This window comes from Hyperoodon ampullatus (assembly GCF_949752795.1).
Source record: "Hyperoodon ampullatus genome assembly, chromosome: 4".
Lineage (NCBI taxonomy): Eukaryota > Metazoa > Chordata > Mammalia > Artiodactyla > Ziphiidae > Hyperoodon > Hyperoodon ampullatus.
Window position 1 is genome coordinate 92,351,502 of NC_136917.1, and position 26,456 is coordinate 92,377,957.

The window sequence follows — 26,456 nt, forward strand, 5'->3', positions numbered from 1 at the left end:
CAACTGTTGTAGCTATATTAATCTCAGACAAAGTAAATTTTGAGGCAAAAATACTGATTGAAATATACCAATTCTTAATTTGTATGCATTTAATAGCATGACATCAAAACATGTAAAGCAAGGCTTAAGAGATTACAAAGACAAGAAAAATCCACAATTATAGTGCGAAATTTTAACACACAACAGTAAAGAAAGAAAAAACAGACCAAAAAAAAATCAGCAAGAATTTTTGTTTTCACCAAAATGATATAAAGTTAGAAATAACAAAAATAGGGCTTCCCTGGTGGCACAGTGGTTGAGAGTCCCCCTGCCAATGCAGGGGACACGGGTTCGTGCCCCGGTCTGGGAAGATCCCACATGCCGCGGAGTGGCTGGGCCTGTGAGCCATGGCCGCTGGGCCTGCGCATCTGGAGCCTGTGCTCCACAACGGGAGAGGCCACAACAGTGAGAGGCCCGCGTATCACCAAATAAATAAATAAATAAATAAATAAATAAATAAATAAATAAATAAATAAATAAAACTTAAAAATGCATAGGTTTGGAAATTTTAAAAGTACACTTCTAAATAACATATGATCAAAGAAATCACTAAGGAAATTAGAAAATGTCCCAGATAGCATAAACCTCAATTTATGAATACAGTCAAAACAGTGCATAAAGGGAAATTTATGTTCTAGAGTGTGTATTTTACAAAAGATTGAACATTCATGAGTTAACAAGCATCCATCTAGTGACATTAGTTTTTAAGAATTAGAAAAAGAGCAAAATAAAACTACAGAAGTAGAAGGAATAAAATATTAAACAATAAAAATTAATAAAATAGAAAACAAGTGCATAATTTAGTGAACCAACAAATCTGAAAGACAGTTCTTTTAAAGGACTAATAAAGCTGATCAACTATGGCAAAACTGATCAAGGAAAAAAAGGGGGAGAAGTCTGTACAATGTTACTAAACAAAAAGGAATATCTCTACTGATCTTGCAGACATTACAAACAACTTAAAAGGACTGCATACACAAATTTCTAGAAGAATGTAACTTAATACAGACACAAGACATAATAAATGGAAACTACTAAATTACTCCGGAAACCACAATTACAAGCTTTCCCATAAAGAAAATGCCCATGGGATTTACCATTTACTGAAACATATATACATGAATTATTCCCCCCAAACAGGACTCTCTAACTAATTTTATGAGAACAGCATAATCTTGATATTGAAAGCAGACAAAGACAACAAGAATAAAAAAGTAAATGTCAGTATGACTCATGAACACAGATGTAAAACTCCTAACCAAAAATATTAGTAAACCCAAACCAGTGATATATATATTTTTTAAATGAGCTTATTCTAGGAACCAAGGTAGCCTCTCCCTCAAATCATATCATGTTTAACAGATAAGAAAATATAAAATTTTAAAACTTGTCATGATAAAACCTCTTAAGAAAACAGGAGTAGAATGGATTTTCCTTATTTTGAAAAAGAGTAGCTTTAAAAAAATCTACAGAGACCATACTTAATGGACAATGTTAAAAAGATTTCCCTTTGAGAATATGAACAAAAACAGAAAAGCCACTTCTATTTACTATCACTTTGATGGTACTAGCTATTAAAGTAAAGCAAGAAAAAGAATTAAAAACATAAAAACTGGAAAGGAAGACAAAAACCTGGGGATATGCTTTGAAAAAAATTTTTTTAATCTATAGATAAATTACTAAGTTAATAAATAAGTTCAATAAAGTTGACACATATAAAGTCAATATTAAAAAAACTATTTGTACATAGCAGCAACAGACAGTAACCTTTTTAGAGGGAGCGTTTACAAGTACACAAAATTTTTTTTTAAAGATGTAAGTTTTCACAAACTATAGATCTAATGCAATCTAAATCAATATTCCAACAGGATTTTGGGCCAGGTTATTTTAAAATTTATATGGAAATACAAGAAAAGCCAAGAAGAACTTGAAGAAGGACCCATGTAGGATTTGGGAGATCTTATTCAATGGCCCAAGAGTCAACAAAAGAATACGTTCTAGAAACAGAGAACACACATATGATAAAGCTGGCACTACAGAGTAGTGGGGAAAGGATGGTCTTTTCAGTATGTGGTGTTGAGACACCTGGATGTACATATGGTTGGGGGGAAAACATCAATTTTGACATCCTTATCTAATAGCACACACAAAAGTCAATTTTAGCTAGATTGTAGATAAATGTGCAGGAAAAACAGTAAAGTTCATAGAAGATTGTATATGGAAATACCTTATGACCCCACATTAGAAAAAGGTATTATAAATAATCCATTAAAATGCACTGAACATAAAGGAAAAAATTGACCTTGAAATACATGGAAAAAAAAAGAAGTACATGGAAAATAAGAATTTCTGCTTATCAAAGGAAATCATTTAGGCTCAGAGTAGATGGTAGTATTTAGAACACATAACAAAGAGCTCATATCCAAAATATACAAAGAAATTCTACTATTCAATAAGAAAAACACAGGCAACTAGTAGAAAAAAAGGAAAAGACTTGAAGAGCAGGCCTTATGAAAGAAGATACCTAAATGGTCAACGAATATTAAAACCACAGTGAGGTACTACTATACATCCACCTTCAGAAGAGGCAAAATCGAATGGTCTGAAAATACCAAGAATAGAGACTATGTAGAGCAATAACAATTTCCATGGACTTCTGGTGGGAGTATAAATTGCTTCAATGACTTTGGAAAACAGTTTGACATCTACTAATATCAAAATATTAGCACACTGTGGGGCACAACACTTCCACTCCTAGAATACGCCAAAGAGAAACATATGCTCATATACACTAGGAGGCATATATTGATATTCACGGCAGTATTAGCATAACAACCCCAAACTATAACAATATTAGAAAGCATATATAAATTGCCATATACTCATAAAATAGAATATGGATCAACAAACTAGGCCAAACATGACCTGTGATAGCCTGTGAGCTAATAAATGGTTTTTACATTTTTAAAAGGTGGTTTAAAAAAGAAAAGAATATGCAACAAGCAACTATATGGGATCTACAAAGCCTGAAATATTTACTATCTGGTCTTTTACAGAAAAAGTTTGCCAACCTCTGAAAACAATACTACACAGAAATGAAAATTAATTCTGAAAATTCTCAAAACTATGGATGAATTTCACAAACATAATATTGAGAAAAAGAGCCAGACATAAAAGAAAACATTCTATTACATGAAGCTTAAAAAATACCCCAAACTGAGACTAAGGTAGCTACAGATACATACTTAGCCAAATAAGCATTCTGGGTATAAGACTATAAAAAGTTAGGATAGTGATTATTTCTAGCAGATAGGGAAGGGGCTGCAACTGGGAAGGGACACACAAAGGCTAGAGTTGTTCCAACATTCTGTATCTCTATAGTGATTATACAACTCTTTGCTTTATAATATGATAAGCTCTAAGTTTACATTTTATGCACTTTTCTATGTGTATGTGCATGTAATATTTGACAATGTAAGAGTTTGGTAAGACCCACCTTTTCATAATCTTCAGCAGTAAAATCTCTGTCTTTCTGAAGTATTTCATGAAGTCTTGCTTTCACACGTTGCTGACAACTGCTCAAAGAGTCACTATCACTATCCAAAAGGCCATTCATGTTTGCACTTTTCACCATCTGAACAAGAATGGGTGTAAGTTCTCCTTCTAGAGCTAATAGCCCCTAAATACATAAAATAAAGCCAAAACAGATTAAGAATTAGTATGCAAAATAGAAGGTATCTTAATAATTATCTTGTTATATGCTGAATTTCACAAGGTGTAAGCTTACTATTTACAATAAACTTTATTAATAATGCAACTTGTCATTGCCATTTCAGGGCTTTAGTTAGAAGTTTCAAATTTAGAATATTAAAATAATACCTTAGTAAAAATCTTTTAAAATGCTATATTAGATGAAAATTCTAATAATTCTAAAAAACATTTATTTATACCTTTGCAAAAGCAGCTGCAGTCATCTGGACTCGTCCTTCATCAGAGGCATATATTTTAAGGTCATGTCGGTAGGTACTATGTAATCTAAGTAAACCACAACCAGGAAATCCTGCATAATCTCCTGAAAATAAATCCTCAAATCACTTAAGCTATATTTTTATTTCACTGTATCTCTATAAATATTTAATAACATCTCAAAATTAGAATTTGAAAATATGATGTATGAATTTAACTGAATTAAAGAAACTCCAAGATTTACCTTGACCTCCAGAATACATACACCTCAAAGCTCTTCCAAGTTCTTCAGCCTGGACCCAGCCTGTATGAATTTAACTGAATTAAAGAAACTCTAAGATTTACCTTGACCTCCAGGATACATACACCTGAAAGCTCTTCCAAGTTCTTCAGCCTGGACCCTGCCTGCAGGGGTTAGTTCTCCTCCCCATTTTAGAACCAGAAGTAAGGATGGCTCTTCTCTTCGGCTGTCTAAGATACATGTGAATGAATAAAGCAAATGTCAAGGTTTTTTCTTCTAAATAGACATATTTCAAGATTAATTTTTTCTGTGTGTCTCTTCTACAGTGGAATATGGCCCTTATGTAAATTATTTTGTTCCCTAAACATACCTTTCTTGTAGGCTGTTGCTTCTGCTAGGAATATCCCTTGCTCCACCTGTTAAAATCTTACTAAAATTTCAAAATCTCTCCCACATTCTAGAAAGAAGGCTCTTTCCCATTTCTCTACCTTCTCTGCTCTCAGTGGTATGAGAGCAATGGTATTTGCCCAATGTATTTAGTTGTACTACATATACTAGATTAAGAGCTCCTTGATGACAGGATTCAGATCTTGGCTTTATATTAAAAGCCTCCTGCAGTGCTGTCACATAAAAGTTAATGCTACCTGAAGTGAAGAAGATATACACATTTTTATGATTAGTAATCAGTGATTTGCATAACTTTCAAGAAGATGTGAGATGACAGAGCTTAATATTTATTATAATTTAAACTTATGGGTGAGATATACAATAAAATATAGCCAAGAACAGCTCTTTAAATTTGGAGTTGTAGAATCTGTATGTTCCAGACCAAAGTATTTTCTCAGATATAGGGGAGGTCTGAGTTTCTATATTTAATCTTGGCTTGCTCTTTATCACGTCCTAAGATCTGTGTTGGATTACAGAAACAAGGGTCATTTAAAAATTAGCACTATAAGCACTAAAGAATTTGATAATTCATTAAAAGTGATAGAAAATCACCCTTTCCCCTGGGGCTAGTTAGTAGCTGTATGTGCTTTACCATGCAAGCCAACATTCATTTATAGAAAGGTAATTAATTGACTTGTTAATTATAGTTGTTTATGGATTTTTTTGATATAAACATCAAAATATAGAAAATTAATCTGTGTTGCTATTAATCACAAGGTGTGACAACAGCAATATTTCAAATTTTAGAATATATAAAGATCAACATAATCAAATTTGTTTGCATTTAAAATAATCATTACTTCAATTTTTGCTACTATAAATAATGTCACTGTGAATATACCTATAGAACAATCTTTCCCTCAATATCTGATTACCCCCTTGGGATAGATTCTTATAAGTAGAATTAAGGTCAAAGCATATGAAAAATTTCTGAAGTGTTTTTTTTTTCCCCAGCCACACTGCGTAACATGCTGGATCTTAGTTCCCCGACCAGGGCTCGAAACCGTGTCCCCTGCAGTGGAAGAGTGGAGGCTTAACCATTGGACTGCCAGGGAAGTCCCCTGAAATGTTGATATATATTGCCAAATTACTTTTCAAAGAATGATGTCAAAGCTTCCCTGGTGGCACAGTGGTTAAGAATCTGCCTGCCAATGCAGAGGACAGGGGTTGGAGCCCTGGTCCGGGAAGATCCCACATGCCACAGAGCAACCAAGCCCGTGCGCCACAACTACAGAGCCTGAGCTCTAGAGCCCACGAGCCACAACTACTGAAGCCCGCACACCTAGAGCCCGTGCTCCGCAACAAAAGAAGCCACCGCAATAAGAAGCTGGCGCACCACAACGAAGAGTAGCCCGCACTCGCCACATCTAGAGAAAGCCTGCGCACAGCAACGAAGACCCAATGCAGCCAAAAATAAAATAAATAAAAGTAAAAAAAAAAAAAAAAAAGTTATGTCAATTTACAATCCTACCAGTAAACTGAAATCCTGTCACATTGTACTCTCATCAGCATTCTTTATTATCATTTGAAAAAGAACAAAATAAGAAAACACTTTGCCAGTGTGATAGGCAAGACTGATTATTACTATTATCATTATTGTATTGGGCATCTCCACTTCCCTGGAAAATGGCTTCCCAACCCCTGCCCATTTTTCTTTTGAAAAGTAAATGAACTTTTGTGCTCACTGCTCTTAGGAGACTAATTTTAAATGCTTATTCTGATTTATTGGGTGGAGAAAAATATCTATTTTAGAAACATGGTGATTACATATTTTTTTAAACAATCTTTTCATACTTCTTAAGTTTTCTTCCTGTATACCCTGTATGGGATAGGGACCCATTAAGTAACATTTAGTTATAAATAAATAAGCTTTCAGAAGAGTAAAAGAGAAGTCCTAGGCAGTTTTCAAAATAATAAAAGGTATCCTTTACCTAAAGGATAAAAAGTAAAACACCTTTTATTTAAAGGATAGAAGGCATAGTTAACACAACTCCATGTTATTTTTCCTCTGTTCAGCATGCCAACCCCTAAACTATTAGACAGAAGATTACAAAGGTAATCAACAACGAGTAGTAAGTCCCTACATATAAATAAAACACAATAGGCATTAATAGTGACATACCTTCTTCTTCACTAGATGTCTTAGGACAACCATGAGGGAGATAGGTTAACTGGACCTTACGATTTATTCCAGAAAAATGGCCATACCTGAAAAATAAAATGGCAAACAGAACAGACAATATTCATTAAGCATGCAATGCAACCTCCTAAAGAAAAACTAAAATCCACCTAGACAAAAACTAAATCTTACATATTAATGCTTCCTATTTGTAATTACCTTGCTGAATTCTTCAAAATATCCTAGCACAAAATCTGTATCCTAGGTAATTATTCTAACCATGTTAAAAATAAAAATACAATAAAGTTTCTCTAGAAAAGTTGGAGAATTTTGAATAGATGCCAAAGTATATAAACATACAAAAACATAAATGTATGTGTCTTTAAAACAATAAAAGAAAAAACGATTTTAAGTGGTCAAAGAAATAAAGTTTATAAGAGGAATATTGGTGGTACCAATTTCACTTGATTAAAACATAGTTCAAAATTATTTTTCACTTAAACAGCACTGAATCTGTGGTTAACTTAACAATGTGGCCTTCATCCTAAGTAGTACTTCATACAAGATCGAAATGTGATGCCCTCTTTTGATCTTCTCATCAAAATTAAAACTAAAACAGAACCTTCAATACAACAATCTCTTTTCTCACTGGTGAAAATAAAATTCTTGTTAGATTTCCACTAATTTCTCCTCAGCTACAGTGATAAAGAGAAAAAAGATAAAACTGTGAAGGAAATTAACATGAAAAGTCACACATATTAAAAAAAAAAAAAGCACTATAAGTAGTTACCAAAATTATGGGTTTCAAAAAGATACTTACATCTCTAACACGGTCTTAAGTTGTTCAAGTTTTGACTTGTTTTCTTCAATTTCAGAATCATTATTTTGTCCCAACTCTATAAGAAGTTGTCGTGCAATATCCAGCACTTCCTGTAAAATAAATAAAGAATTGAATTTTTATGTAACTTCGCGATTAGCAATTTAAAACCCAACAAGAAATCAGATGCACTTGCCTGTAATTGTTTTGGTTTTTTGAGCTTTAATTTCCCAGATTTATATCCATCACACTTTTCAAAAAGATCAAAGAATCTTGTAAGAAAGACAGAGCACTGTTAGGCATTTGCAACAATATTACCTCTATAAACTAAAACAAATAATTACAATAAATGATAGATATGGGACTAAAACAATAATTAATAATAGATATGGGACTTGGGGTCTCTGGACTTCAAACACTGTGTGCCCTCTTTCACTATACGATGTTGCTCCTCTACTTTGATTGATAAAACTTAGTATTTTCCTAAACCATATCAAACTAATAATCACTAGATTCACTGAACATAAGTAACAAACTTTCATTCTACTAATTTTCATCTAGAAGGTTGAGAAGTTAATAATTCTCAGAAAGCAATGTAAGAGAATAATAACACAAGACTGAATATTTACAACAATAAATAAAAGCTAGGTCAGGATGATGACCATATATGGATATTGCCACAGTAATTTTCAGATGATAAAATACACAATTTAAAATGGATTTTGTTGGATTTTATTTTTTTCCAGTGGTTTAAATATTAATGGCCAAGAAGTAGTGGTAAACAGTTTTTCTATATGAAGTATTAATCAAAATAACTAAGCACCTATCAGAAATCTTAAATTATCTCCTAAGGGCTAAATTATTCCCCTTTAAACATACTTTTGATGCCTCACTTCCATTTTCATTTTTTGTTTTGGTGTTCGGTCCCCATGACGTATGACAGCTATGACACATCTAAGTTCCATCCTAAAATTAAAAACATAACGTTCAATTTTCTGACAAAGATTTGTGTTATATAATTCAGATTAATATATCTAATTATATTATAGAACCATCTTTTACCACTTTAAGATATTTTCCATGAAGCATAGTGCTTGTAACAACTAGTCTTAATTTTATCAAATCAAATCCTAAAAAGAATTTAAGACGCTGGAGGGGGAGTAATATTAAGCTACACAATACCTGCTTCTTCTCTTGAGATGACTATGCTAACTCTGGGATAAAAGTAAATGGAGGGGAGACCTTCAAGATGGTGGAAGAGTAAGACATGGAGATCACCTTCCTCCCCACAAATACATCAGAAATACATCTATATGTGGAACAACTCCTACAGAACACCTACTGAACGCTGGCAGAAGACGTCAGACCTCCCGAAAGGCAAGAAACTCCCCACGTACCTGGGTAGGGCAAAAGAAAAAAGAAAAAACAGAGACAAAAGAATAGGGACGGGACCTGCACCAGTGGGAGGGAGCTGTGAAGGAGAAAATGTTTCCACACACTAGGAAGCCCCTTCACAGGCGGAGACTGCGGGTGGCGGAGGGGTGAAGCTTTGGAGCCTCAGAGGAGAGCGCAGCAACAGGGGTGCAGAGGGCAAAGCAGAGAGATTCCCGCACAGAGGATCGGTGCCGACCAGCACTCACCAGCCTGAGAGGCTTGTCTGCTCACCCGCCGGGGCCGGCGGGGGCTGGGAGCTGAGGCTCGGGCTTCGGGAGGTCAGATCCCAGGGCAAGGGCTGGGGTTGGCTGCATGAACACAGCCTGAAGGGGGCTAGTGCGCCACAGCTAGCTGGGAGGGAGTCAGGGAAAAAGCCTGGACCTGCCTAAGAGGCAACAGACTTTTTCTTGCCTCTTTGTTTCACAGTGTGCGAGGAAAAGGGATTCAGAGCACCGCCTAAACGAGCTCTAGAGATGAGCGCGAGCCACAGCTATGAGCGCGGACACCAGAGACGGGCATGAAATGCTAAGGCTGCTGCTGCAGCCACCAAAAAGTCTGTGTGCAAGCACAGGTCACTATCCACACCTCCCCTCCCGGAGCCTGTGCAGCCCATCACTGCCAGGGCCCTGTGATCCAGGGACAACTTCCCCGGGAGAACACAAGGCATTTCTCAGGCCGCTGCAACATTACGCTGGCCTCTGCCACCACAGGCTCACCCTGCATTCCGTACGCTTCACTCCCCCCAGCCTGAGTGAGCCAGAGCCCCCTAATCAGCTGCTCCTTTAACTCATCCTGTCTGAGCAAAGGACAGACGCCCTGAGGCGATGCAGAGGAGGGGCCAAATGCAAAGCTGAACCCCAGGAGCTGTGCGAACAAAGAAGAGAAAGGGAAATCTCTCCCAGCAGCCTCAGGAGCAGCATATTAAATCTCCACAATCAACTTGATATAGGCTGCATCTCTGGAATACCTGAATAGACAACAAATCACCCCAAATTGAGGCAGTGGACTTTGGGAGCAACGATATATATATATACTTCCTTTTTCTCTTTTGTGAGTGTGTATGTGTATGCTTCTGTGTGTAATTTTGTCTGTATAGCTTTGTTTTTACCATTTGTCCTAGGATTCTGTCTGCCCATTTTTTTTTTTAGTATAGTTTTTAGCACTTCTTATCATTGGTGGATTTGTTTTTAGGTTTCCTTGCTCTCTTCTTTCTTTCTTTTATTTATTACCTAATTTTTTTTAATAATTATTTTTTATTTTAATAACTTTATTTTATTTTATTTATTTATTTCTTTTTTTCTCCCTTTTATTCTGAGCTGTGTGGATGACAGAATCTTGGTGCTCCAGCCGCGTGTCAGGCCTGTGCCTCTGAGGTGGGAGAGCGGAGTTCAGGACATTGGTCCACCAGAAACCTCCCAGCTCCACGTAATGTCAAACGGCAAGAATCTCCCAGAGATCTCCATCTCAATGCCAAGACCCAGCTCCACTCAATGACCGCAAACTACAGTGCTGGACACCCTATGCCAAACAACTAGCAAAACAGGAACACAACCCCACCCACTAGCAGAAAGGCTGCCTAAACTCATAATAGCTCACAGACACCCAAAAACACACCACCAGACGCGGACCTGCCCACCAGAAAGACAAGATCCAGCCTCATCCACCACAACACAGGCACTAGTCCCCTCCACCAGGAAGCCTACACAACCCACTGAACAAACCTTAGCCACTGGGGGCAGACACCAAAAAAAACGGGAACTACAAACCTGCAGCCTGAGAAAAGGAGACCCCAAGTGCAGTAACTGAAGCAAAATGAGAAGACAGAGAAACACACACAGCAGATGAAGCAGCAAGGTAAAAACCCACCAGACGAAACAAATGAAGAGGAAACAGAAAGTCTACCTAAAAAAGAATTCAGAGTAAGCATAGTAAAGATGGTCCAAAATCTTGGATACACAATGGAGAAAACACAAGAAATGTTTAACAAGGACCTAGAAGACCTAAAAAGCAAACAAACAATGATGAAAAACACAATAAATGAAATTAAAAATTCCCTAGAAGGAATCAATAGAAGAATAACTGTGGCAGAAAAACGGGTAAGTGACCTGGAAGATAAAATAGTGGAAACAACTACTGCAGAGCAGAATAAGGAAAAAAGAATGAAAAGAATTGAGGACAGTCTCAGAGACCTCTGGGACAACATTAAGTGCACCAACATTCGAATTAGAGGGGTCCCAGAAGAAGAAGGGAGAAAGAAAGGGACTGAGAAAATATGTGAAGAGATTATAGTTGAAAACTTCCCCAATATGGGAAAGGAAATAGTTAATCAAGTCCAGGAAGTGCAGAGTCCCATACAGGATAAATCCAAGGAGAAACATGCCAAGACACATATTAATCAAACTATCAAAAATTAAATACGAAGAAAAAATATTAAAAGCAGCAAGGGAAAAACAACAAATAATATACAAGGGAATCCCCATAAGGTTACAGCTGATCTTTCAGCAGAAACTCTGCAAGCCAGAAGGAGGTGGCAGGACATATTTAAAGTGATGAAAGGAGAAAACCTACAACCAATATTACTCTACCCAGCAAGGATCTCATTCAGATTTGATGGAGAAATTAAAACCTTTACAGACAAACGAAAGCTAAAAGAATTCAGCATCACGAAACCAGCTCTACAACAAATGCTAAAGGAACTTCTTTATGCAGGAAACACAAGAGAAGGAAAAGACCTACAATAACAAACCCCAAACAATTAAGAAAATGTTAATAGGAACATGCATATCGATAATTACCTTAAATGTAAATGGATTAAATACTCCAACCAAAAGACACAGACTGGCTGAATGGATACAAAAATAAGACCTGTACATATGCTGTCTACAAGAGACCCACTTCAGACCTAGGGACACAGAGACTGAAAGTGAGGGGATGGAAAAAGGTATTCCATGAAAATGGAAATCAAAAGAAAGCTGGAGTACCAATGCTCATATGAGACAAAATAGACTTTAAAATAAAGACTATTACAAGAGACAAAGAAGGACACCAAATAATGATCAAGCGATCAATCCAAAAAGAAGATATAACAATTGTAAACATTTATGCACCCAACATAGGAGCGCCACAGTACATAAGGCAATTACTAACAGCCATAAAAGGGGAAATCGACAGTAACACATTCCTAGTAGGGGACTTTAACACCCCACTTTCACCAATGGACAGATCATCCAAAATGAAAATAAATAAGGAAACACAAGCTTTAAATGATACATTAAACAAGATGGACTTAATTGATATTTATAGGACATTCCATTCAAAAACAACAGAATACACTTTCTGCTCAAGTGCTCATGGAACATTCTCCAGGATAGATCATATCGTGGGTCACAAATCAAGCCTTGGTAAATTTAAGAAAATTGAAATTGTATCAAGTATCTTTTCCAACCACAACGCTATGAGACTAGATATCAATTAGAGGAAAAAAAATCTGTAAAAATACAAACACATGGAGGCTAAACAATACACTACTTAATAACCAAGAGATTACTGAAGAAATCAAAGAGGAAATGAAAAAATACCTAGAAACAAATGACAATGAAAACAAGACGACCCAATACCTATGGAATGCAGCAAAAGCAGTTCTAACAGGGAAGTTTATAGTAATACAATCCTACCTTAAGAAACGAGAAACATCTCAAATAAACAACCTAACCTTACACCTAAAGCAATTAGAGAAAGAACAAAAAAAACCCAAATTTAGCAGAAGGAAAGAAATCATAAAGATCAGATCAGAAATAAATGAAAAAGAAATGAAGGAAACAATAGCAAAGATCAATAAAACTAAAAGCTGGTTCTCTGAGAAGATAAACAAAATTGATAAACCATTAGCCAGACTTATCAAGAAAAAAGGGAGAAGACTCAAATCAACAGAATTAGAAATGAAAAAGGAGAAGTAACAACTGACACTGCAGAAATACAAAGGATCATGAGAGATTACTACAAGCACCTATATGCCAATAAAATGGACAACTAAAAAGAAACGGACAAATTCTTAGAAAAGCACAGCCTTCCGAGACTGAACAGAAAGAAACAGAAAATATAAACAGACCAGTCAGAAGCACTGAAATTGAGACTGTGATTAAAAGTCTTCCAAAAAACAAAAGCCCAGGACCAGATGGCTTCACAGGCGAATTTTATCAAACATTTAGAGGAGAGCTAACACCTACCCTTCTCAAACTCTTCCAAAATATAGCAGAGGGAGGAACACACCCAAACTCATTCTACAAGGCCACGATCACCCTGATACCAAAACCAAACGTGTCAGATAGAAAGAAATCTACAGGCCAATATCACTGATGAATACACATGCAGAAATCCTCAACAAAATACTAGCAAACAGAATCCAACAGCACATTAAAAGGATCGTACACTATGATCAAGTGGGGTTTATCTCAGGAATGCAAGGACTCTTCAATATATGCAAATCAATCAAAGTGATATACCATATTAACAAATGGAAGAATAAAAACCATATGATCATCTCAATAGATGCAGAAAAAGCTTTCGACAGAATTCAACACCCATTTATGATAAAAAAAAACCTCCAGAAAGTAGGCATGGAGGGAACTTTCCTCACCATAATGAAGGCCATATATGACAAACCCACAGCCAACATCATCCTCAATGGTGAAAAACTGAAACCATTTCCACTAAGATCAGGAACAACCCAGGGTTGCCCACTCTCACCACTATTATTCAACACTGTTCTGGAAGTTTTAGCCACAGCAATCAGAGAAGAAAAAGAAATAAAAGGAATCCCAATCGGAAAAGAAGTAAAGCTGTCACTGTTTGCAGATGACATACTATACACAGAGAATCCTAAAGATGCTACCAGAAAACTTCTAGAGCTAATCAATGAATTTGGTAGAGTAGCAGGACACAAAATTAATGCACAGAAATCTCTTGCATTCCTATACACTAATGATAAAATATCTGAAAGAGAAATTAAGGAAACACTCCCATTTACCATTGTAACAAAAAGAATAAAATACCTAGGAATAAACCTACTTAAGGAGACAAAAGACCTGTATGCAGAAAATTATAAGACACTGATGAAAGAATTAAAGATGATACAAACAGATGGAGAGATATACCATGTTCTTGGATTGGAAGAATCAACAGTGTGAAAATGACTATACTACCCGAAGCAAGCTACAGATTCAATGCAATCCCTATCAAATTATCAATGGCATTTTTCACAGAACTAGAACCAAAAATTTTACAATTTGTATGGAAACTCAAAAGACCCCAAATAGCCAAAGCAATCTTGAGAAAGAAAAATGGAGCTGGCGGAATCAGGCTCCCTGACTTCAGACAATACTACAAAGCTACAGTAATCAACACAGTATGGTACTGGCACAAAAAAAGAAATATAGATCAATGGAACAGGACAGAAAGCCCAGAGATAAACCCATGCACATATGGTCACCTTATATTTGATAAAGGAGGCAACAATATACAACGGAGAAAAGATAACCTCTTCAATAAGTGGTGATGGGAAAACTGTACAGCTACATGTAGAAGAATGAAATTAGAACACTCCCTAACACCATACACAAAAATAAACTCAAAATGGATTAACGACCTAAATGTAAGGCCAGACACTATAAAACTCTTAGAGGAAAACATAGGCAGGACACTCTATGAGATAAATCACAGCAAGATCCTGTTTGACCCACCTTCTACAGAAATGGAAATAAAAACAAAAATAAACAAATGGAACCTAATGAAACTGAAAAGCTTTTGCACAGCAAAGGAAACCGTAAACAAGATGAAAAGGCAACCCTCAGAATGGGAGAAAATATTTGCAAAGGAAGCAACTGACAAAGGATTAATCTCCAAAATTTGTAGGCAGCTCATGCAGCTCAATATCAAAAAAACAAACAACACAATCCAAAAATGGGCAGAAGACCTAAACAGACATTTCTCCAAAGAAGATATACAGATTGCCAACAAACATATGAATGGATGCTCAACATCAGTAATCATTAGAGAAATGCAAATCAAAACTACAATGAGGTATCACCTCACATGGGTCAGAATGGCCATCATCAAAAAATCTACAAACAATAAATGCTGCAGACAGTGTGGAGAAAAGTGAACCCTCTTGCACTGTTGGTTGGAATGTAAACTGATACACCCACTATAGAGAACAGTATGGAGGTTCCTTAAAAAACAAAAAATATAACTACCATACAACCCAGGAATCCCACTACTGGGCATATACCCTGAGAAAACCATAATTCAAAAAGGGTCATGTACCACAATGTTCATTGCAGCTCTGTTTACAATAGCCAGGACATGGAAGCAACCTATGTGTCCATCGACAGATGAATGGATAAAGAAGATGTGGCTCAAGTATACAATGGAATATTACTCCCGCATAAAAGGCAACGAAATTGAGTTATTTGTAGTGAGGTGGATGGACCTAGAGTCTGTCATACAGAGTCAAGCAAGTCAGATACAGAAAAACAAATACCATCTGCTAACATATATACATGGAATCTAAGAAAAAAAAGTGGTTATGAAGAACCTAGGGGCAGGATGGGAATAAAAACACAGACCTAGTAGAGAATGGACTTGAAGACACGGGGAGGGGGAAGGGTAAGCTGGGACAAAGTGAGAAAGTGGCATGGACATATATACACTACCCAATGTAAAATCGATAGCTAGTGGGAAGCAGCCGCATAGCACAGGGAGATCAGCTCGGTGCTTTGTGACCACATAGAGGGGTGGGATAGGGAGGGTGGGAGGGAGGGAGACACAAGAGGGAAGAGATATGGGGATATATGTATATGTATAGCTGATTCACTTTGTTATAAAGCAGAAACTAACACACCATTGTAAAGCAATTATACTCCAATAAAGATGTTAAAATAAATAAATAAATATTTTTTTAAAAAGTAAATGGACTGTAATCTCCTAACTTCCTTAATCATCTGCCCTGTAGCATAGATCACTATAGACTGAGATTTCATTAAATCAAACAAAATAAAGCTGCTATATTTATGTTGCCCATGTAAGAAGAAAAATATTTCAAACTCAAGTTACTGGAAGATAAAACTGTTTTAGCAAGAATGGTAGGGTACAATTTAACATTTGCCAAACTGTGAGACATAGAACACAACTCTATAGAATAAGTTAGCCAAAAACATGTTTTGTGTTAAATAAGTTTGGAAATATTGGTTTAAATCAAAATTAAGTATTTTTGCCCTCCTCTCTGCCCCAATCAGGACTCCTAAGAATATTTAATATGCTAACATAAAGATCTAAGCTGTGAATATGAAGCATTTGGTCAACCCACCTGAGTGATAGGTGAATTTCAAGCAGTAACTTTCACTAGAATTTATGAAACACTTTGGCAATGTTGGTCTAATTAATTTACTTCAAGATATAACTGTATATTTTTCCTTTACATGCTGAGAGCACCAAAGTTGTATGACCACTGAACACGAACCTTTAAGGAACACATCTGTTGGCACCTCCTTTATTCTTATGGCTTAATTCAATAGTTCTATAATTATCTAAGCATGTTTCAGGATTTTATTTGTAACAACAGAAAAGATCTTTAGTCTAAATAGCACCATGTAAAAGCATATAATCTATTTCTCCATCTGCAAAGTCAATCATATGAAAACATACACAGTAGAGTGTCTAATAATTATTCAGAAATGTAATCTTCACTGTAATAGCACTAACCAATGGGGAAAACGCAAGGAGTTTCTAAATGAAAATATTTAAACTTACATAGTTCCAGATGTAGTTGGTACAATCGGGATATCTTCAGCTTCTAAGGGTATCGACCAGGGGATATGAAACTGTGGAGCAAGCTCTCGCATTACAATATTCCTTCAAGACAAAAAGAAAAGAAAAATTAAACTAGTTCATTTTAAGACAAACCTGGGTATTTAATGACAAATAACTGAGTATTATAGGAGTTAAAGTCAAACTATCTAGTGATTATGTGAATACAGCACATAAAATGTAACCTAAAAAATCAACCCTGATCAAGAAAAATTAGATCAGTAGTGCTAAACTGTTGTATAGAACACACTAACAGGATGTCATGAATTTGGCTGTACTTATTTACTCTCATTTTAAAAATATAAATTACACAGGATTCAAGTAAATCACTGTAACTGCGTATCTACTTACAAAGATTCTGAAATCCAAGATTATCTCTTCTGTGTGGCCACTGATCATTTCTTTCAGTTTTTATTTATCACCTGCAAAGCTATTTTAAACACTATTGCTCATGTTTAACAAATTTCTTATTACTCTTTGCTAATAAGGTTAATAATGAAAACATGTTTAAGTAATTATAAGACATTTTTTGTTTTGTTTAAACTTAGCATTTACTCATGCTAAAATTTAGTAAGCTCCCCCAAATTTCACTTTAAGGGTAAGTTCACAAACCTTTGAAATATACTATAACAGCTGACCCCAATTATTAAAATACATTTTAATGTGTAAGTTTTTATGGCTTTGTCAAATATACTTTGAAATGGTTTAAAAATAGTTCTTGTCTTTCAAGTCGTCTAAATCAGGATATAAGAAAATAAGTCAAAGAATATAAAAATGGCATTTCTATATGCAATAATTTCTTTTATATTCACTTCATAATCTCATGAGATTATTTTAAAGTAACATGTGTGTAGAAAGCAGAATCATTCAAAAGAATTCTAAATTCCAAATATTTCTATTTTATTCTGGTTACTTACCCTGGTTAATTTTGTACCATTAAGTACTATAATTACATATCAAAAACTTGAGAAACAAAATAATCAAATAAATTAGCCATTTTGATGAATAACCACTGTAATAATCACTAAAAATCACTGTTACAGCATTTCTAAATCTATGAAGTTAAATACCTTTAAGCCTTTATCTATACTGGTCATATACTGATTTGTCTTTCATAACCCAAAGTGTAATTCAGGATTTGGCATGGTCTTTGGGCGTGTCATTTTATGAACACTGATTTTTACTCTGCAGTGTTTACAAAACCCTGATCACTTGATGTTTACCGTTATTTGGTTTCTGAATAACTAGTATGCATTAGCTGTAACAAAAGTAAAGAGGAAGAAATATAAAGAAGAAAATCTTACCCAAGTATTTTTGCACAATCATCATAATACTTCATGGAATTTTTCACAAAACTGAAGCCATTGACATCACAGACATAGGACTGTCCATTGGCCCGTAACAAATCAAAGCCACAAACTGTTTGCTATTTAAAATAAATTATAAACTTTAAAGTTCCATTTGAATTATGACTTACAGTTTTCCAGTCTTATTAGAACACATCAAATTTTATAACTGCCTAAAAGTATATTACTGCTTATCAGTTTACTTCATAGCAAGTAAAAACAAAGAAACTACTTATCTGTAACTTTAATACTCTGAAAATATACATGTCATATGATTATTTAAGTTCTTCCTATGAAGTAGATATAGAACAATAATGCTTACGGGACTAGAGAGGCCAAGAAATCAAGAAGTTCTTCAATTAACATTTTATTAAAAAACAGAAGTAAAAATTTTTAAAGCCTTCGATAAATTCTGTGCTAGTAGAAATTATATCATTTTATTCCAAAAAAAAAAAAAAAACCTAAACAGGAGAAAGTTTTGAAGATATATCCCAGAGGAAATGTCCCATTATCCCTATGAATCTTTTAAACCCTGATAACCACATACTTGTGAGCACCTGAAATAAATTTACTTTATTTGGGAGAAAACAGTTGAAGGGTATGAATTTCCTGCTCAGGCTCCAGGAATTTTCTGATCTTCTACATTTTATATTCATATATCACATATTAGTATAATGTGATTTTAAGTCAAGGCTTTTGGAATCCTGGTATTACAAAATTAAAACAATTCATATAAAGCTATTAAAACATATTTCAGGCTAAGATTCCTTCCATGAGAGACTTCAAATTATTAAAACACAAAGAACTTATTTATTATTTGATAACCAGTAATATACACTAGTCTTTAAGTTACATATCCAAGGCAAGGCTTCAACAAGATAAAGTTTATCCTTTATTAGATGCAAGTTGAACTATATTTAAACCTTTACTGTACAGTACAGGCAAAGCCTAATAATACAGATTGAGAGAACTAGTCAAATGTCATAAGTAAAAAGTTTTCTTTAAGAAGTGTATTAGTATAGCCTTCATGAACATATTTTACTATATATAATAGGCTAAAGGGGGCTTCCCTGGTGGCGCAGTGGTTGAGAGTCCGCCTGCCGATGCAGGGGACACGGGTTCGTACCCTGGTCCGGGAGGATCCCACATGCCACGGAGCGGCTGGGCCCGTGAGCCATGGCCGCTGAGCCTGCGCATCCGGAGCCTGTGCTCCACAACGGGTGAGGCCACAGCAGTGAGAGGCCCGCGTACAGCAAAAAAAAAAAAACAACACAAAAAAACCCTCTAAAATAAAAAAAAATTAAAAAATAATAATAGGCTAAAGGATCAATTGCAAAGGCTAGAAGACTGATGACATTTTTTATTTAAAAAATCATTTATCAACTCTGAATAGATACTTGTAATCAGTTTTGGTTATAGGGGTATGTTAAATAATACTCCTGTAATTCTACTGTTTCAGTTAAGTTTTCCTCTGTAATTGTAATTTCTGAATAAATTGACAAGGTTTCCTTCTATATAATACAGAAAGAATAAAGAGAAACAAAGGTCTTCATTTATTATATATATTTTAATATTAATGGCACTACAAGAATCCCTTGAAAAGTACATAAACCATTCAGATATACCACTTTATTTTCTCTGCTTATTTCTCCTGTTATAAGCCCAAATAACATCTCATTTACTCAAAAAACAAAAAATTAGAATTTTTACAAGAGTCTATATGGCCTGCATAACATCTTACCTTAAATGCAAGGCAGACTTTCCAAGCAATTAATTTCTCTCGTGCATTGAGAATAACAGGGTATCTTACTTCTTTTCCTTCACTATCTCGTTCCACCTTGCCATCAAGTGCAGGAGATTTTCGAGCTTCAGCATGGGCATAATCTGGACCTACTGTATAAACCTTTCAGAAATATTAAAATACATATTTTACTCAAAAAAATATATAAATAAAAACAGCAGACAACAAATTCAAATAAAAAATAATAAATAAAAAATACCTCAGTGTCCAGACTATTTTTTCACACATCTTTCTATTTTACATGTGAAAATTTTCAATACACTGGAAGAGGTTATAAATAATTAATTATACAGCAAAAATTGGTAAAGTGAGGTTCTGTTCTCTATTAAAAATAATTATACTGAACATTATGAGGGAATACTAGAATGCATATGATGTGATCCTTCTCAAATTTTTTAGTTTAACAAAGTAGAGGTACAAATAAATAAAAAAATTACAGAAGGAAGTAACTTTCAAAATAAAGATTTAAAAGGGGGTGGGGGATGAGGGACAGCATGAATTCAAAAGCAGACAAGAGAGGGAAACGCACTCTAAGCAGAGGTAATAAACACAGACAAAGGGCAGAGAAACAAAACAGCATGATGTATTCAGGTAACAGTATGTTATTTGGTATGGTTTATAATGTAAGAAATAAGGTTTGTAGGACAGAGGGCAGACTGTGAAGTATCTATGCCAACCTTATAAATCTGATTATTACCCTGTGGTCAATGAGGATCCACAAGAGAATTTTTAAAAAGAAGTTCATGATCAGGTTTACACCTAAGAAAGAACTCTCTAGACACACACTGGCTGAAGGTAAAGCAGTTAAGACCTTATATGTCACCAACAGAAATCACACCTATTTTTTTTTTAATCACATTATAGTTGTCAAAGTTCTCAAAATATCATTTACACTGATCAATGCCTGGAAACATCGTGGTGGCTATTAGACCCTTACCCACTATATTTTGGGTTGGTTTTTAAATATTCAATAAAATTTGTCTCCTTGGTAATCCTGTGTGGTTTATTTTAAGCATTTAAGAATATTATCCTCTATAAAGGGTCCATAGGCTTCAGACTGCCAATGGCATTCATAATACAAAACAGATTAAGAATCCCTAGTTAAAAAGAAAGAGATTTAGAATAGAGGTTAGATATAGCTAACTAAAGGGTAATCTCTTTTTCTGAGATCACTGGTAAACTCAAAATACAAAATAAAAATATACTTTAATCAATCCTACCTTAACATCAGTACCATCTGTGGGCATAAACTCTTCATATATATATGAGCCTGTTTTTCGTACATTGCTTTCTGGGGAATAAACACTACTTCTACTGCCAATCTGAAAATAAAAGAAGTCTATCAATGTAAAAACTAAATTATTCTCATTTTTATAAAATAACCCTTTTTACCATCTATTTCCATCACTGATATTTCCAAAATTTTTTTTAATCTACAAATATTTAACAACACATTACATAGTTGACACTATATTATTTTCTGCCGTAATTGTAACTTGAATAGCGTAAAAATACAATGAACACTAAGAACAGTGTTTCTAAGATTCAACCATATTGCTGCATGTAACTACTTTCTTAATACTATAGAATTTTCCTCTGTATAAATAGCCCATAATTCATTCATTTGCCTATCAATATATATTTAGGTTGTTTTCTAAGCTTTAGCTAGTAGAGCAACCTTGCTTCAAACTTTCTTTTAAATATCCCCGTGGCACATGCGTGCAGGAGTGTTTCTAAGACATATACTAGAAGTGGAATCACTAGGTGATAGAATATGCTGACATTCAACTTACAAAATAATGCCAAAATCTTTTAAAAACTGTTTTAATAATTTCCAGTCCCTCCAGCAATGTATAAGAGTTTCTACTGATCTACAATTATCTATATTTGGTATTGTCAGACTTCCTAATATTTGCCACTCTAATGAATATAAAACAAGTACCTCATTGTGTTCTTACTTTGCATTTCCATGATTGTTTATGAGTGAACGTGCACTTTTAATCCTGATATATTGCTAAGTTATATTGCTAAGTAGAAATGTTGCTAACAACGTTTGGGCTTGTACTTGTTTTCCAACTACCTCAATCTTTTTGATCTTGTTAATTCAAAAAGTAATTCAATGTCATTATATTTTAGACTTGATTTACATTTATTTTATTATGGGTGTAAAATTTTGAGCATACTTTCATGTATTTAAGAGTTCATTGGCATTACTTTTTCTATGAACTATCCATTTGGGAGGCCATTTTTCTTAAAAAAAATGCTGATCTTTACCGAATTTCCCACATGACAGATACATAAATGGAAGGTAGAAAGAAGATCAAATAACTTTCTTGGTATTCAGTAGGTAAGCTTTTGCATAAACAACATTAATAACTAAAATGATGCCTTGCTTTTCTAACAAAATATTGATATATCAGTTTTATTAATTTATCTCTAAATGATACATTGTTAATCTTAGTTTTACTAAATGCTTGATTACTTTTAGTAAAATTTATACAACAATGTATTTAGAATAGTATTCACTAGGGTAACAAAGGTTTACCTTTCGAAAAAGTCTTTGACTTCCACCACCAGCAGATGTTGGATAATAAATGTAAACATTGTGGTCTTCTGCACTGACTGGCTTTTCTACAAATGGCTTTTGGAAAACTTCCCCATTTACTTCTACATGATCTTCCCCTTCAATCAGATTACATTCTATAAATCAATAGCAAGAAAAATTATATATTGTATATTACCTAGATATAATATTATTATTGAGGACTTTTTTTTTTTACTATAATAGAGATTACAAAGAAAAGTAACCTTGGATAATGTACTGATTTGATTTTAATTAAAAATATTTATGCAAACATATGACCTGTGACATTAGGAACTATATTCTTCAAAAATCTAATGGACCTGCCATTTTACCCTGTCACCCCATAGAATTCAAAGTTAGATATGAAATGATACACAAGAAAGATTGAGAAATAACTCCATAATGCTATCATCTTCTGAAAAATGTATGGAATCATTATACCACAGATACCATAAAACATGAAATTATTTAAGTTAGAAAATTAACCAATATACAGAGTAAGCAAGCAATCCAATCAGCAAGTTGTACCTCTAGACAAATGAGAAAAGTTCCCTGTTACAGATGGTATTATATCTGGTTTTTAATAAAGTTCCTCTAATGTACAATAGTCATCAAAATTCCCCAAAATAGTTATCAGAATATTAAAACACATAAACATTTATCTTGCCTTTTTAGACTAAGTGTAACTTACATGCTATGTTTTAGATAACCAGGAAAATGAAGCAAAGGGTACTTTAAAATATTAATAAATAGTAGTATTTCAAAATTCCTACTCATCAGAAGTTTAGTTGTGGCATACTAACATGAAGTTTCTAATACTTAATTCAATAGTCATAGATGAATCACTCATTTACCCCAATCAATACAAATTTATTAAGCATGTAATTTAAAAATTCTTCTTTATGATTCTGATATGTCAAATGTAGACCAAAGAAATGTAGGATATACAACTCCTGATTATTAGTTAGCCTTGTAGTTCACAGTGTCACATTTTAATTGAAATTTAATTGCCTATTTGGATCATTTTTTAAAAATTGAATAGAATACCATAATTTAAATTCTTTCCATTTAATTATAGAAGAGAGTGGCTCAAAAGTATGTTAAGTGATAAAAGATAGCTTGTTTAAAATCTCTTACTCTTACCTTTGGGATTATTTGGGTCACGATTCAAAATTGCATAACGAGGAAGTAAAATACCCTCAGCTTGAAGAATACTATATACTTCTCTCCTGAAGAAAAAAGAAAATATCCTTATTGTTTTATTGCTCTGTTTCACAATGAGTATATTACTCTACTGTTCATAAAGTACATTATTACTGTTCTATCACTAAAAAAGTCATGCAGGGCTTCCCTGGTGGCGCAGTGGTTGAGAGTCCGCCTGCCGATGCAGGGGACACGGGTTCGTGCCCTGGTCCAGGAAGATCCCACATGCCGCGAAGCGGCTGGGCCCGTGAGCCATGGCCGCTAAGCCTGCGCGTCCAGAGCCTGTGCTCCGCAACGGGAGAGGCCACAACAGTGAGAGGCCCGCGTAGCGCAAAAAAAAAAAAAAAAAAAAAGTCATGCATATAAAGTCTTTTTTTAAGTAAACAAATATGTCATTTAAAACATTGAAAAACTGTATTCTAAGTAAATATTCAGCAATATTAGAACAAAAGTGTATGCACAATACTTTTTGTGGCATATTAAAATACTAATTTTTAAAATTGGGAATGTAAATGTATAAAAAGAAATGGTTAAAGTTACTACATCACAATGACAGAATATTACCTAAGTATTAAAAACCTTATACAGTACTCAAAGAATATTTAACAATGTGGGAAAATGTTTATAGTCTTTTAATAGAAATGTGATCCTAATTTTGTAAAATGTAAGTGCATATATGTATTGCTTTCTATAGTAAAAAAATATGGTAAACGTAGTGGCAGGGTTAAATGCCTTTTTTTTTTTTGGCGGTACGCGGGCCTCTCACTGTTGTGGCCTCTCCCATTGTGGAGCACAGGCTCCGGACACGCAGGCTCAGCGGCCATGGCTCACGGGCCCAGCCACTCCGCAGCATGTGGGATCTTCCCAGACCGGGGCACGAACCCATGTCCCCTGCATCGGCAGGCGGACTCTCAACCACTGCGCCACCAGGGAAGACCCAATGCCTTTCTTCATGATTTTATTTTCTAAATTTCTTAAAATGAATATGCATTTATATATATATATACATATATATATTTATAATATATAAACATGTAAACCTAGGTAAAATGTTATAAAAATTGAGATATTAATAACATTACTATCTGGAAAAGGAAAAACAAAAATAGAAAAACAAAAAACTATAGGGCCTTACACTTCTTACAGCATTTTCATATGTATAACCTCATATTGTAATGCTAATACAGAATAGAATGCCGGTGAAATTATAAGGGTAGCCAGTAGAATGAAACACCAATTAAATGAAATATATAAATGCATTTGTATTTTACAATTTCTTTTAAATATCTATGCTTTTGACCTGTTAAATGAATTGCTAAGATATACAGTAAAATATTTCTCAAAATGGTTCCACTTTACCATTAAAAACCTAGTTATAATGGGTAAAGCCGTAGCTTCATCATCAGTCACATGACAGAAAAACTGTTCATAATTTTCAATGGTTTAGTAGGGTCTGGAAATTAAACAGACCTGGTTTAAGTCCTTGTCCCACTACCTGAGAAACTACTTGTGACTCTTGGCAAACTAAATGATCTTCCTGATTCTCAAGTTTTGTCACCTGTAAAATTGGGTATAAATACCTATTTCTAAGTATTATTTCAAGGATACCACAAATCTATATATGTATAAAAACACCTGTACCATGTCAGCTTAAGTAGATACTAAATAAATGTTAATTTTCCTTCCTTAATTTAGCCAATTTAACCACTCACCTATCTTGTATGAGATACTGCATATTCAAGTCATTGATTACAAATGGATTCCTGAGTTTTGCATAGGCAACTGCTTTGTCCAGTGGAAATCCTAAGAACACATATTATTAACATATTCTGTAGAATCTCAAGATAAGTTGACATCTATAACTTAATCAACTTGAATTTATGCCACTTCCTATAAAAGACTAATTTCATTATGCATGTAACTGCTTTCTTTATAACACAGAATAATAAATACACAAAACTTGATTTATCTTGTACTAGTAAATAAATCTTATTTTTTCTTAGTGAATTTGATAGATAAGGCACAGCAAGCCAGTGGTTACATAACCCAATTTAGAGCACTGACATGTTAGTTGATGCCTGATTATTCAAAGTCACCTGACAGAAGGTAAGACTACCTCATACACAGATAGAAATCTATATATAAATAAGTGTATCACAATCACCTGGAGATTTTTTAAAAATTTATATAACTCCTCCTCTTCTCACTAATGATATTTTGATGCGTATACATATAAATTAGCTGATAATTCAAAGAACTTAAGCATCTTCAAAAACAGCAAAAGAAAGATTAATTTACATTCAACAGATATGCTCAAAATATAAAATATATGAGCAGAATCATGCTTGCTGTTAACTAGGTCAATGTTAACACAGAAATTAAGTCCTTAAAATTTCTAGACTTTGGTAAAATTACTAATTACAATGAAAACAAATCAAATGGCAGATATAGTAAGAGATCTAAAAAAATCTAAATAATTTTAATGATTATACTTCACTCTCTGTATTAACACTAAAAGACTCCAATTTTATCCATCAATCTGTAGTATATGATTAAGAATGGCAGTATACCATAGATGTTAAAAGCATAAACCAAG

General features: G+C 34.3%; 1 protein-coding gene across 14 annotated transcripts in view; it reads right to left on the reverse strand.

Moving 5' to 3' along the window:
* The window catches only part of PPIP5K2 (diphosphoinositol pentakisphosphate kinase 2), a gene marked incomplete at its 5' end in the record, with an annotated part of 70,509 nt that overhangs the window by 39,297 nt on the left and 4,756 nt on the right, over positions 1 to 26,456 (reverse strand). For 11 of the 14 annotated variants that reach the window (XM_079703540.1, XM_079703539.1, XM_079703538.1 and 8 more), the window contains 14 exons: positions 3,536 to 3,718; positions 3,990 to 4,111; positions 4,351 to 4,476; positions 6,816 to 6,901; positions 7,633 to 7,742; positions 7,826 to 7,901; positions 8,509 to 8,595; positions 16,870 to 16,971; positions 18,231 to 18,352; positions 20,014 to 20,175; positions 21,294 to 21,395; positions 22,619 to 22,773; positions 23,801 to 23,886; positions 25,573 to 25,663. In XM_079703540.1, coding sequence (XP_079559666.1) covers positions 3,536 to 3,718; positions 3,990 to 4,111; positions 4,351 to 4,476; positions 6,816 to 6,901; positions 7,633 to 7,742; positions 7,826 to 7,901; positions 8,509 to 8,595; positions 16,870 to 16,971; positions 18,231 to 18,352; positions 20,014 to 20,175; positions 21,294 to 21,395; positions 22,619 to 22,773; positions 23,801 to 23,886; positions 25,573 to 25,663 — 1,610 coding nt within the window. The remainder of the gene's footprint in view (positions 1 to 3,535; positions 3,719 to 3,989; positions 4,112 to 4,350; positions 4,477 to 6,815; positions 6,902 to 7,632; positions 7,743 to 7,825; positions 7,902 to 8,508; positions 8,596 to 16,869; positions 16,972 to 18,230; positions 18,353 to 20,013; positions 20,176 to 21,293; positions 21,396 to 22,618; positions 22,774 to 23,800; positions 23,887 to 25,572; positions 25,664 to 26,456) is intronic. The other 3 variants (XM_079703541.1, XM_079703537.1, XM_079703546.1) reach the window with 1 other exon arrangement.